General features: G+C 35.8%; 1 protein-coding gene across 2 annotated transcripts in view; it reads right to left on the reverse strand.

Moving 5' to 3' along the window:
- Window positions 1–14264, reverse strand: part of CDS1 (CDP-diacylglycerol synthase 1) — a 71900-nt gene that overhangs the window by 10224 nt on the left and 47412 nt on the right. For both annotated transcript variants that reach the window (XM_058433211.1, XM_032147158.2), the window contains 5 exons: window positions 10072–10130; window positions 8010–8092; window positions 6548–6635; window positions 2982–3050; window positions 988–1140 (listed from right to left, as the gene is read on the reverse strand). In XM_058433211.1, the coding sequence (XP_058289194.1) occupies window positions 988–1140; window positions 2982–3050; window positions 6548–6635; window positions 8010–8092; window positions 10072–10130 (452 nt within the window). The remainder of the gene's footprint in view (window positions 1–987; window positions 1141–2981; window positions 3051–6547; window positions 6636–8009; window positions 8093–10071; window positions 10131–14264) is intronic.

Genomic DNA, 14264 nt, shown 5'->3' on the forward strand with positions numbered 1-14264 from the left:
ACACTAGCAGTATAAAAAGTTTTATAGCAGGTAACAGATGGCTTGGACATTGAAAAAGTTCTTGGAAACCATGTACTGAGCACTTAGAGAGAGAAATAATTTGTTAAGCTACTTCTCAAAAATTATGGATTTTACATAAAATGTTTCAGATACAAACGTGTACATGTGTGCACACAAAGATACAGACACACATGCTATTATTTGATTCTTCACTTTAACCAGCCATTCACCAGGCCTGATGACACAGATCAGGAGGGTTCTACTGGAGGGCACGTCAACATCCTCTAGTGTAAGGCCTCCAAGATACCTTTCAAGGAAGGCACTGTGTTTGGAAGGAAAACTGATTTGTAGAAGCAGCAACTTTCTGTCCATAATAAATGTCCTCTAAAAATCAAGGATTCGGTAAACTGGTGAATTTTAAGTTTTAAGTTGCGTCAATTGATGTCAGTGATATGAGAAACACATTCTAAACCATTTGATCCATTTGATTTGTAACCCGTTCTCATCCATTTGATTTAAGCTAACACTAAAACCACTGCTATATCAAAGAATTAAAAATTCTACAGAAATCAGTTTCTTGTACAAATCTGAATCCCACTTTTAAAGAAAGCTTAATTAATCTTCAGGCCGGGCACAATGGCTCATGCTTGTAATCCCAGCACCTTGGGAGGCCGAAGCAGGCAGATCACTTGAGACCAGGAGTTTGAGACCAGATTGGCCAACATGGCAACACCCGTCTCTACTTAAAATACAAAATTTAGCCAGATGTGGTGGCGAGCGCCTGTAATCCCAGCTACTCAGGAGGCTGAGGCATAAGAATCACTTGGGCAAAGGTTGCAGTAAGTTGAGATTACGCCACTACACTCCAGCCTGGGCAGCAGAGGGAAACTGTCTCAAAACAATAAATAAGTTAAATAAGTAATAAAGGAAGCTTAATCTTCAGAGTGGAAGATCTCTAACCATGTTTATCTTGAACTTTTACTCTACCTGTCTCAACACTGCCTTTAGAAAGGGTGGAAGTGAGTAAGTGTGAAGCTGGAAAAGTTCTGAGGGCTCACATTCCGTCACGAAGGAGTTTACATCACTTCGGTATTCCACTGGGCAGACAAAGTACTGGTATTTGGATAACACATAGGCAGCCTGGTGTTAAAAACAAAACAAAACAAAACAAATAAAAAAAAACAAAGCAAAAGTTCATGACACATTGACTAAATATATATCTTTTAAGTTATACATCAGAAAGGCCAGAGATAGAATGCCAGAATTTCTTTGTCTTAATATTTTGCTACGTATTTTCAAAGTTAAATGGTCATAATTATCCTAGTAAAAGACTTAAAAGACCTTTAGAAAAAAAAAGACTGTAATCTCTGCATAATCACAATTATACGGTACAGGAGAATAAAGAACTGAAGTATACTGCACACAAGCTTCTATTAATTTCATCAGTTAATAATTAACCAGTAATTCAAAATTACAATGAAAATAGTACAAAATAGTACAGGTGAAAAACACCATTGTTCTTAGCCAACCCAGAAAACTTTGACTAAATTATTCTTTCCCTGGCCACATCACTGCAATTTTTAAAACTAGCTGTCCACAGCCTTGGAAGTAAGATACATAAAATAAAATATCCTGTTATAAATTTAAATTGCTAGACAACAGCTTATTGTCCTTTGCTTGCAGCCATTCACTCTATTATTCTGCTTGAGAATGATTAATAGAAATTCAAGACACTAGGAATGAATATAAACTGATTTTGCTTCCAAACAACCAGTTTATTTTATATACATAAAATATATATTATATATATTACATATTATTATATACATTATGTATATAATTTCATATAGATGTGAAATTTCCTTCCTCATTATTTCGTCATGCATTACATGCTTATGGGGTAGCTCCTACTTTTCTTCCAATGATATGGCTATTCCTGTGGTATTTTCAAGTTAGTCTTTGATAATAACAAATTCTTACACTATTTAACTTCATAACGTTTAATTATTCTCGCTTTGTAATGTAAAAACATTGGATGAGATTGGATCCTTTTGCATTCTTCTATCTGTCCATTATTATCTCATCAATATTCTACCACAAAAACATTGGAATAATTTTATCACATTTTATTAAAATTTTCATTGCAAATGAACTAAATGTATAAATTAAATGGAGGAATTCTGGTGGTTTCCCCATCCAGGATCATGGCATATTTCCATTTATTTGTATATTCACTCTCTCCAGGCTTCATGTTGTTACTAGGTACTCTAGATTTGGATACAGAATGTAACCACGACTGTCAGAAACTAGGAAAAGTAAAGCTTCCTGACAGTACTTTTTTGTATATTTATCTTATATCCAGCTATGGTACTATACTCTCATTCCCACTAGACACCTTTTAATAAAAATCTAAATCCTATAACTGTAAACTAATTTGTAAAACATGAACAATAGCTATTTAACATGCTAAAAGCAAACATTAAAAATTTATAGTTAACAGACTGTTTCTGCAAGTTGGGCCCACAACAGTAACCACCCACTGAGCCAAGTGGCCACCATGTGTTTAAGAAGGCAGAGCTTTTCAATAGTATTTGCATCCTCTGCTATTACACAAGGCCACCACCTGTCCCAGTACTTGTGCCCCACCTAAGGCAGAATAGCTGTTAGAAACTACCAAACACAACAGCACAACAGCAAGTCAGCAAGTCAGCAAGACAGCATGGATGGCCATTAGAATTACCTGGGGGTGTTCATTGGCCTGGGATAAGGCTGAGACACAGATTTTGTTTAAGCTTCTCAGGTGATTCTATATGTAGCCAGGATAAGGGCTGCTGAGGTACAGAACTGGTTCTTTTCAGTAGGTTTCAATAAATACATTATTAGCATTTTGTGGTTTAATTTTTCTAGGTTTAAAATTAGACCAGTAAGCTTGGTATCATATTTCGAAATGTATATCAAATAAGAATCTTAGTAATACTCACAATGAATCCAAACACAACTGTGGAAAAGAAACCACCAATGAATCCTTCCCAAGTCTTTTTAGGAGACAACTAAAAAAGGGCAAATAAAATTAAAAAGCTTTACTGCACTCACAAAACTCACAATATATATATATATATATAAACTCTTTCCTCAATAATTTGTACACCTCTCCTTACTTTTTCTCTTATTGGAATAGTTCAAAACCCTTTTTCCTTTTCTCTGATCTTGATTTACTAGTGAAAATCTCTCTAGTAATATTTAAACACATAGTAGGCCCTCAAATATTTGACATGCTGTGAACATGTGTTTGTTCATGTTAAATGGTCTAAATTTGTTCTGTCTCTCAAAAGAGTATAAACTCTATACTAAAATAACTGTCCCATGACTCTTATGCTAATATAAAACCCGATAATAGTTGGTGTAAGTTATTGGAATAAGAATGAGACATATTCATTCCAAGTACACACAGTCAGTATTGACCTGCTATTGGCCAAAAACAGAATCAGCACAACAAAACATGGACATTTTAGCACATATAATTTTCACATATTCCTAATATGCTATATACACACAGACTTCCTTCTGATATGACAAAATACTCCAGAGCCCCAGATACTGTATTTGCTCAAGTATTGACATATCCTTCTCTCTTTTTTCACAATCTATGTCCATCTCCAAGAAGAAAGGAACATGTTGTACTTCAAAGAAGAGATATTGTTTGTGTTGGATTCAGGCTATTGCTGCCCAGTCAATGGACCATTCATGGAGAGAAATCTGGAAAAAAATCTAGAAGTTAGTGGTGTCAGGGCAGGAGGAAAAGACTCCGGAGTAGAAAGTGAAAGTTGTTGCCCAGGGGAGATAAAGACTGTGATGTGTGGGGGGATTTGGTCATCAGGTCATTAATGAGGGACAGAAACCAAATATCAGAATGAAGTCTCTGAAGATTAAAATGGGTTATGGGTTAACCTATAGGAGCTCTTCATAGACTTCTTGTCCTGATATTCATAAAGCCCCAAACCAAAACAGTTGGCAGAAATGGTTTCTTGACAAATCTGTTAACAATTCTGCCACAGAGAAGGGACAGACACACCTTCTCCTAGGGTAATTCACTATCACTGCCATGAAGTACGAGCAGACTCAAGTTCAAAAGTGCCTGCTGATTATTGTAAAGATAGCTTATCAAATTAAATTGATGCATATCATCATATCGATTTAGGGGTTAACTGTTCAATTATCTAAGTATATTATACAACTAATCCAGCCTGATAAATTCACTAGAAGGCTGTGCTCAAAATCAGTTGCTAAGATTCTTCCACAGGTATAACAGCCTTTTGAAGGCTTCTGATATGGTTTGGATCTGTGTCTCCACCCAAATGTCATGTCGACTTGTAATCCTCAGTGTCGGTGGTGGGGCCTGGTGGGAGGTGACTGGGTCAGGGAGGCAGTTTCTAATGGTTAAGCACCATCCCCCTATGCTGTCCCATGAGTTCTCATGATATCTGGTTGTTGAAGTGTGTGGCACCTCCCCACTCTCCCTCTTCCTCCTGCTCTGACCATGTAAGATGTGCCTGCTTCCCCTTCCGCCAAGATCGTAAGTTTCCTGAGCCCTCCCAGCCATGCTTCCTGTACAGCTTGCAGAACCATGAGCCAATTAAAGCTCTGGCATCTCTTTATAGCAGTGTGAGAATGAACTAATACAGCTTCCCAAGCCGAAAACTTCTCAGTCTGGGTAGAACTCTTGAATATGTAAATCATGTGCTCTGGAGCGCTTTAGAAACGCTTTAAAAATATACAGCTTGCTTACCATTATCCTTATACAGCTCAGCCCAACGCTCTCTGTGTGCTGATGCTTTCAGCAGGTGCTCTCTGTGAGTTCCTCCCCGAGAGGGGAAGAGTTTACAGAGGTTTTTGGAAGAACAGGCAGTCCACAAATTCCTCTGGTAATACTAAACTACCCTCATACCACTCTGAACAAACAGAAGGCTTTATATCTGAACAATTGTCTCAGTCCTTCCAAAACTGCATTCATATAACAATATCAAAACAGCCAGGTAATAACATGTCTGTGAGAACATTATTAAAAACTTTGCCCAATAATGTGAAATGTGTGATTCTTATCTGAAACTCCAACATGAAAAACTCTTTTAGGCCGGGTGTGGTGGCTCACGCCTCTAATCCCAGCACTTCGGAAGGCTGAGATAGGCAGATCACTCAAGGTCAGGAGTTCTAGACCAGCCTGGCCAACATGGTGAAACACTGTCTCTACTAAAAATACTAAAATTAGCCAGGTATGGTGGCAGCTGCCTGTAATCCCAGATACTTGGGAGGCTGAGACAGGAGAATCACTTGAACCCAGGAGGCGGAGGTTGCAGTGAACTCAGATTGCACCACTGCACTATGGACTGGGTGACAGGGCGAGACTTTGTCTCCAAAAACAAATAAAAACTAAATAAAAATAAAGAAGAGCTCTTTTAGAAGAAATCACTTCTAGAAAATGATTTGATTTCCATGAAGAATTAGTTTATTTCTTCTCCCAAATGAGAACTATATAATTTAGTTCATTTCTTTCTTTACCTCCATTGCCCATAAATAGAACCAATTCTATAGCAAAACAACATGGTCTACTCATGTGTATTTTCCTTTCCCTTTCATTATCACTTGTATTTTATTAGTATTTTATTGTAGGGCCCCAAAATCTTCTTTTGATATGAGTTTGGATATAAAAAGTCACACAAATGGATATGAGGATGTGAAGGTAGTATTATATAATCTCTTCTTTGAGAAAGTTTGGTAAAGGAGGGGACAGGTAAGGCGACAGTTGAAGGGAGAGGAGAGTCAAGGAAAAGGCTTGTGTATAGGCTTGCTGGAAAGGAGGATAAAGAAGAACTGCACCAATGGCCAAGAGAAAAAAACCACTGAGCCCAGGGGCGGTGGCTCACACCTTTAATCCCAGTACTTTGGGAGGCTGAAATGGGCAGACTGCTTGAGCCCAGGAGTTTGGGACAAGCCTGAACAACATGGCAAGACTCTGTCTCTACCAAAAATACAAAAATTAGCTGGGTGTGGTGGCATGCACCTGAAGCCCCAGCTACTCGGGAGGCTGAGGTGGGAAGATTGCTAGAGCCTGGGAGGTGGAAGCTGCAGTGAGCCATGATAGCACCACTGTACTCCAGCCTGGGTGGCAAAGCAAGACCCCATCTCCAAAAAAAAAAAAAAAAAAAAAAAAAAAGAGGAAAGAAAAGAAACCACATAAAGATAAAATGAAGATGAAAAGGGAGGGAGGGAAGGCGGGAAGGCAGGAAGGTGGGTGGGCGGGCGGGCGGGCGGGCAGGCAGGCAGGCAGACTGATGGAGTCATGCCCTTCCTGAGAAGCTAACAGAAGAGCTGATGAAGAACCCAGATGGAAGTACTGAGAAATATGGTTTGCTGCTTCTGCACCATGCAGCTAAGGAAAATCAAAGCACCTCAAAAATAAAAAATGCACAACAGCACAGGTTGTTGGAAATGCTCTCCAGTGGCTAATCATTAAGGTTACATAGTGGCTTGCTTATAAAATTTTTCCTACCTTAATTAATGGAGTTCTCCCAAAAAAAAATCCAAAAAGGTAAGCAGTTATGTCATTGCAGATAACACTTGATATTGGAACAAGGAACCTGTTTAAAAAAAAAAAAAAAAAGTCAGCAGAAAAAAGTTCACGTGAGTAAGTGGCAGATACTTGGAAAGATTATGATTCATAATGAACCATCAGAATAACCCTTTGGATTGCACTGCACCCTACCCAGAACATAACACTTGCCAAAACAGTAGAAATGATAAATATCAACCAAATTTTCCCACTTACCAATTTAAACAGAGCAAAATCTAAAAATAAACTAACACGCTAGGAAAATACTGCTAAGGAAAATATTAAATTATTGATTTCTACAGTTATGGATGTTTTCATTTTAGTTTTCTGAGGAACATGTTACAATAAAAAAAAAAAGGCAGACTGAAAGCTAATCTTAAGAAAACCAGCCTTTTAATATGAAAATGAGTCATTTCTTTAGACAGAACATAATCTGATAAATTTATATCGAGCTCTTAATATATATTCTCAATTATTAATTTTAATTCTATCTTAGCTTATGATTTCAGTAAACCCTACTGAATGCACAGAACCTACTTACTTCAGTAACTGCCCCATCAATGAAGTCTGTACAATACATGAAAGACAATCTTAAAATGATTCCAATCACTTTACACACACACATACACACAGAGACACACACACACAAAGACACACCCACACCCTTGGTAAAAAGACATAAAGCTGTCAAGGGAATACAATTTATCTTGACAAAACCCATCAACTGTAAAAGATTTTAATTAATAATGAGTTTAAAATGAGTGTGGGAAAAATACGGTCAGATTTTTTAATCTTAAGCTTTTTCTCCATTCCAACTAATTTTTAAGTAATAAGTTTTATATTTTTACCTAACAAAAATGCTTTCTGAATATACAAGCCACTGCCATAGAGCAATTAACTTCCACAATCTGGAAACCCACTCCTACACAGGAGCAAAGTAGAAAACCTACCCAACTTCCACCTAGAAAAACATGCATTTCAAAAAAAAAAAAAAAAGAAGAAGAAAAACATGCATTTCTTCACAGTAGTTACTAATAGGCAAAGTTTTATATTTTTTTGCATTCTGTGTAAATAATATCTTAATATATATTATATTTAAAGTCTATCTTTTGTGAAAAGTCACATTAGGATTTATTAACACCTGAAAATGTAATTAACTGTTTGGGTCTTTTATGGGAACTTCCTATATTTGGAACTTGAATAAGAATGGCTTCCAGTTGTTAATGAAGCATTTTTGTCTTTAGTTGTCAAATAGTAAGCAAAACTCAGTAAGATAGTTTAATGGAATATAAGAACAACAAACAGTACATTTTAGTAGAAATCTGTAAGACACTGTCCAGTGTTAAAGAGCTATAAAAGTGCTATGACATACTTATAAAGCAGCATAATTCTGTTGCCTTACCATATCATGCCTTCAAACAGATTTTGGATGACAAGGTGTGACTGAGTGACAGTTATCAGTAAAGTGACATGAGTCCATGCGAACTGTTAATAGCCCAACAATACAAAAATTAGTGAACACAACTGATCAGTGCAGCTGAAGCAGCAACAGCGATTTGAAACCCAAATTTCTACCATGACTTTTGGTCAAAATGCACAAGTTAGAGTCATATAAAATAAAAACACTGTTAGTAAATTATGTTCATTCTGTTGCCTACTGGAACCTTAAAATAATGGAAACATTTAACAATGTAACCTTAATTTATATACAAATAGAATTCTAATAATAGATATACTACTAACTTTTAAAACATATAAAAAATAAACCATTATCTTGAATCATTAGATTTAAGTGATAATGAGAGATTTCTGTTGTTGGTTTAGCATTTAAAGGGGAACATTTTACTCTGGCTGCATTCTGCAGTTATAAAAAAAATGCCAAAAAATTCCTTTTCTTTCAGAGTTTATTATGGTAACTTTTTCCCATAAAGAGTTATTTCCAACTTCAAATGATTCAAACCAGCAGGGTTCAATTGCCCTTAAACTCTATCTTTCATACTTGAAGGGTGATCATGACAGGTCTGTTCAATGACAGTATTCAATTTCAAATTTTTAAAGACCTTTGTGTTTTGCCAATTCTATCTAGCCTGAGAGATGGCCACTTTTAACATAATCAGTATGGTTTCCATGTACGAGTCTTATAATTTTGATTGAAATTCATAAAATTACTTTTACAAATTCTTAAGATTTTGATTTATTCTCCCTGGACCCCCACCCTTGACACAGGGTCTCTCACTCTGTCACCCAGGCTGGAGTGCAGTGGTGTGATCACAGCTCACTGCAGCCTTGACTTCCCGGGTTCAAGTGATCCTCCTGCCTCAGCCTCCCCAGTAGCTGGGACTACAGGTGTGCACCACCATGCCCAGCTAATTTTCATATTTTTTGTAGAAATGGGGTATTGCCATGTTGCCCAGACTGGTCTCAAACTCCTGGGCTCAAGGTATCCGCCTGCCTTGGCCTCCCAAAGTGTTGCGATTACAGGCATGAGCCATCAGCACTTGGCCTTTTGATTTATTCTTAACAAACCTGTTTCCCACTTAAGCAACGATATTATATTGGTTGCTTTATTTTATTCTATTTTTATCTGCTTAAAAAAGATCCAATTCTCTTTTACCCTGATTGCTTAAAAATGCATAATTAAATTTTTTTCAATAGATGCCATTTACATTTTCACTGGATATTCTACTGTTTTTACTTGTCTTGTTTCTATATAAAGTTCTAAGAATTTTACTCCTTATGCTCAGATTCCCTGAAATTAGAAATATAAGAAACACAACAATTTCCCAGCAATTATGTTCAGCAGAATGTCTTAATGGAGAAAAGCTAAGCATAAAGAACAGAAAATATATTCCAAGTCCAAAATAAGCCTCACTATCACATGAATTTACAGATCTGAATACTACATTGCATTGCACAGTCGTACTAGCTACAGTTTAAGAAAATAAAAAAAGTTCATATGTAAAGTGATACATTTCTTAAGACAGGCTTTGGTACATTGAACAAAATATCTTATGCCAAAAAGAATTACACAATTCTATGACTAACCATAACCACCAAGATAATACATGCCCTGCTGCTTTATGCTCACGCCAAGTGCAAGTAAACATAGTTACTTTCATAGAACAATATGGTAGATGTTTCTCAGACATAGTAACTGTCCAGGAGACTAAGAAAATTCTTCAAATTTCTACAAATTTAAGGAACCCAAAAACTTTAATTTTACACCGTTTGAAAATATTCAAAAAAAAGTTTTTAGTAAACTTTGAAAACAATTAAAATTTTAAAATCCTCACAAACTTCTCAACTTTAATAGCTTATATCTAATGGTCATCTGAAATCCAAATATCCCTCACATTCATGCAAAACAACAGCTAGCAGATTCGACTGTATCTTCTCACTACAGAAAAAAAAAGTTAAGGGTTTTTATCACAGATAATGACTAAGGAATAATAGTTAATACACACCATATAAAACTGCAGACGATAATGTTTCTTCACCAAACTCAGTACAAACATGCAGAAACCTGTTCAAGAACAAAAAACATGTGCTCGTTGTACAATTTGGTACAAAGGGTTCAGATTCCCTGAGCCCAAATAAACCAATTTCCTGTATCATGGCTAGGCATATTTTAGCTACTTACTCAGATGCCATCTCTCCTACTATCTTGTATTAAGTATTTAAAGTAAGTTTCTTGAGGGAAACAATCTTGTACTCTCCAAAGTGCCTAATACATTCCATGACACAAATTCAATAAACATCCCCTGCATTAGTTCAATTAATTAGTCCCTTGCTAATATGTGGGCATGGAAAACAGATCTTAAGTTTAAATTAAATAGTATTTATTTGCTATAACAATGCATCGAGTGTATGTACAGAATGTTTTCAATCTCTACATAATAGAAAAATTAATAATAACTATTATAGCAGCTAAAGTCTATTGAATGCTTACTCTTTCTAGGCTCTTATCTAAGCATTTTATCATTAATGATAATTAATCCTTTATTACCAACTCATTTAATCCTTTCAAAATTCCTATAATGTAGGTACTCATTATTAGCTCCATTTTACAGATGAGGAAAAATGCACAAAGGGCTTTATTAATTTACTGAGGATCACAGGGCTAAAAAATAAACACTCAAATCCTATTGACCCTTAAGAGTCACGTGGTTCCATGAACTAAGATCAGCAAAATTCAGGTTAAGAGCAATTTGTAATTTCTCAAAAGCATACAATAATTATAGTAAAATGTAATATTCTTAATAATGTAAAGATTTACGAACAGTATTTGTATTTATGTTTACATTTTACAAATTTGTTACAATGAAAATTTATTAAATTCTAACCAATTAAGTGAAATCTAATAATCACATACTAAAATAATGGGAGGCAATATGAATCACTTCTTGCCAAAAATACCAGTAAACGTCTAAAGATAGGTTTATTTTACAGAGGTAGATATTGAAAATATATAAACCAAATTTAATTTCAGATAAACGGCTATGTATGCATTCTATTCTGCAACATCTTTTTTTTTTTCTTTTTTGAGTCAAGTATCTCTCTGTGGCCCAGCCTGGAGTGCAGTGGCACAATCACAGCTCACTGCAGCCTTGAACTCCTGGCCTCAAGCGATCCTCCCACCTTGGTCTTCCAAAGTATCAAGATTACAGGTGTGAGCCACTGTACCCAGCCTCTGCAGTATCTTTAAAGAGTGAGTTCTCCAAGAGAGAAACTGAATTTTCAGTTGATCAATTCTATATAAAATAAATACTAGACTTTGTACATCCAAGTTATACTTACCAAGGCAATTCTACCAGTACAGTAAACAAGGGTATTACTACTCTCACCAAGCAAAGAATCAAACAGCAGCTGCCTTTCGCTACTTTTGATGATCAATTTGAAATGTCAAAGCATAAAGGACCATGACAAAATGAAGAGAATGAATACTGACCCCAATCCTATCTCACCTCCTATTTGTCATCTATGAGGTAATCCAAATAATTGGCCTGCACAAGCAAAAGGGAAACATTTTCTGAGTGGAGGCACAAATGAAAGCCATTATGTCACTTTACTGAGAGAAAGAAGGAAAGAGAGAAAGAATGAGAGAGAGAGAGATACTAAAACATGAAATTAATGGCATCAAAATTGCCAATTGTATAAAAGATTCCTTTAAAAATTCCTGCTTTTGAGTTTTTCTTCTACAGCAGGTAGATTTATCTTGAAGCTCAAGTAATAACATAATTTCTATGCTGTTTTTGTGCCACTGATCCATGGTTAAAGGTGAACGGGGACTGGACTCGGTTCAAAGGCCAATGGGTAGGGGCAAAGCAGAGACACAAGACAGAAACCATGTTTTCTGTCCAAACAGACCCCTTGACTCTCCAAGCACAGCCTTGGGAACTTCTCAATATCATTAACTATGAATTATCTACTCACAAATACTACTCCAAAATACATGATTTTCTCTTTCTTGAAATAACACCATTCACTCTTACTTACATTTCTTCAAACACAATTACCAGTAGAATCATTTAACATTTTCCTAATGGACATTTTATCCAGGACAACCTTGGCAACTCACGTTTATCTAATCCAATTTCACCTATGGGATATAATTGTCTGACTCCTAGACACAGTAAGATAATACAGTTCTCTGACTTGGAGGAAGGGGGAGGTATAAAGTGTTTTCCTAGCATAGCTGAGGCTAAATATAGTCATCTCTCAGTATCCCTGGGTGATTGGTTGCAGGATCCCCAAAGGACAAAAATCCATGGATGCTCAAGTCCCTTATATAAAATGGTATAGTATTTGCATATAACCTACTTACATCCTCCTGTATATCTTAAATCATTTCTAGATTACTAATTCCTAATACAATGTAAATTCTATATAAACAGTTGTTAGACTGTATTTTTCAGGGGATAATGACAAGAAACAAGCCTATACATGTTCAATAAGGACACAATCATCCATTGTGTTTTTTTTTTTCCCAGAACATTTTCAATCCACAGTTGGTTGACTCCAGGGATGCAAAACCCACGGATATAGGAGGGCCAACTGTGTATTATTTTTTAAAGAAAAACATTGTAAAAAAGAAACATATGAACTTAATCTTTCTCATTCACAACTATAAGGACATATTAACATTTTATGTTTAAATACTTAAAAGTACATTTATATTTTAATAAATCTGTGGAAAGGATCACTTTTTGTACAATTGGATCCATAGTTTTTTTTTTCCCTGATTAACAAAGAATGTTTTTATGACTATTTCTAAATTAAAATCACAGAATGTGTTGTAGTACTATAAATAAAAGTACTGAAAAGGCCTCCTAATATATAGTTCTTTATATAAAAGTTATACTTATCATCATTTATCTACATAGTATTGTGCCTGGTGTTCTCAGTACAAAGATACGTACATCTTGTTGCCCAGCATCAAAGAGTTCTCCAGTGATTAGGCAGAACCAGTTACCCAACAAACTAAAGAGAGGTATATTCAAAAAGAACAAGAGAATCCAGGTGCAGTGTCCTATGCCTGTAATCCCAATACCTTGGGAGGCGAAGGAAGGAGGACTGCCTGAAGCCATGAGTTCAAGACCAGCCTGCGCAACACAGCAGGATCCTGTCTCTATGAAATAAAAGTAAAAATTAGCTGGGCAGGATGGCACACACCTGCAGTCCCAGCTACTTGAAAGGCTGAGGCTGGAGAATCACTTGAGCCCAGGAGTTTGAGGCTGCAGTGAGCCATGATCAACTACTATTCTCCAGCCTGGACCACAAAGCAAGTCACCATCTCTTTAAAAATTTCTTTAAAAAGGAAGAAGAAGAGGATGAAGATTTTTAAGGGGATCAGGAAAAGTAAAAGAAAAAACACAAGACACTGAAAAGCCCAATAGATGAGACAGAGGGAATTTCAGAAAAGCAGATAAAAAATATTTATCAAGCACCTTTGATAGGCCAGAAACAAGATACAAAAATGAATAAGATAGGCACTGCCATTCAGGAGCTCTTGCTTTTGTTGAAGACACCGAAAACAAAGAAAAAATAACGTTGTTTTTTAAATTTACCATTGATTAGTCAAAATTTAGTAAATACATACAGCCCTTAATTCAAAAAACAGACAGTAGGATGGGCCCAAGATTGAATACTAGAGCTTCTGACTCATCCCCCATTCTTCCGCTTGGTTATATTCTTCATTATACTTGCCTAAACCATCAAAACTTTCTAGCATCAAATTAAATAAATTCAAAAGCACCCTGCATTGTGTGCCTTTATTCAGACACCAGGCTACAACCGAGTTGTTCTGAAAAAGTTTTAAATGAATATGCATTGTAGAGATTACCATACAAACCAATCATCATATTAGTTAACATTTTTAAAAGTTTTCTATTAATCTGAATGTTCAGCCTAAGGTTTAGAACCAATACTAGCATGTGCATAGAGTTTAGTGGTCTTTAATTCAGAAATTTTAAGTAGTTTTGGAGATACAGTCCTTTGTGAATTATTTGTGATACTTTTCTAAAGATTTCATTAATATCCTCTGTTATAAAAGATACTCAGGATGTTTGGGGAAAACATCTTAATTATGCATTAATTTTGGCTATAACTTAGTTTTATATGTCCATCAATTTTCTTGAACTGAAAGCATTACATTCAA

The sequence above is a fragment of the Hylobates moloch genome, unplaced genomic scaffold (assembly GCF_009828535.3).
Source record: "Hylobates moloch isolate HMO894 unplaced genomic scaffold, HMol_V3 SCAFFOLD_2, whole genome shotgun sequence".
Lineage (NCBI taxonomy): Eukaryota > Metazoa > Chordata > Mammalia > Primates > Hylobatidae > Hylobates > Hylobates moloch.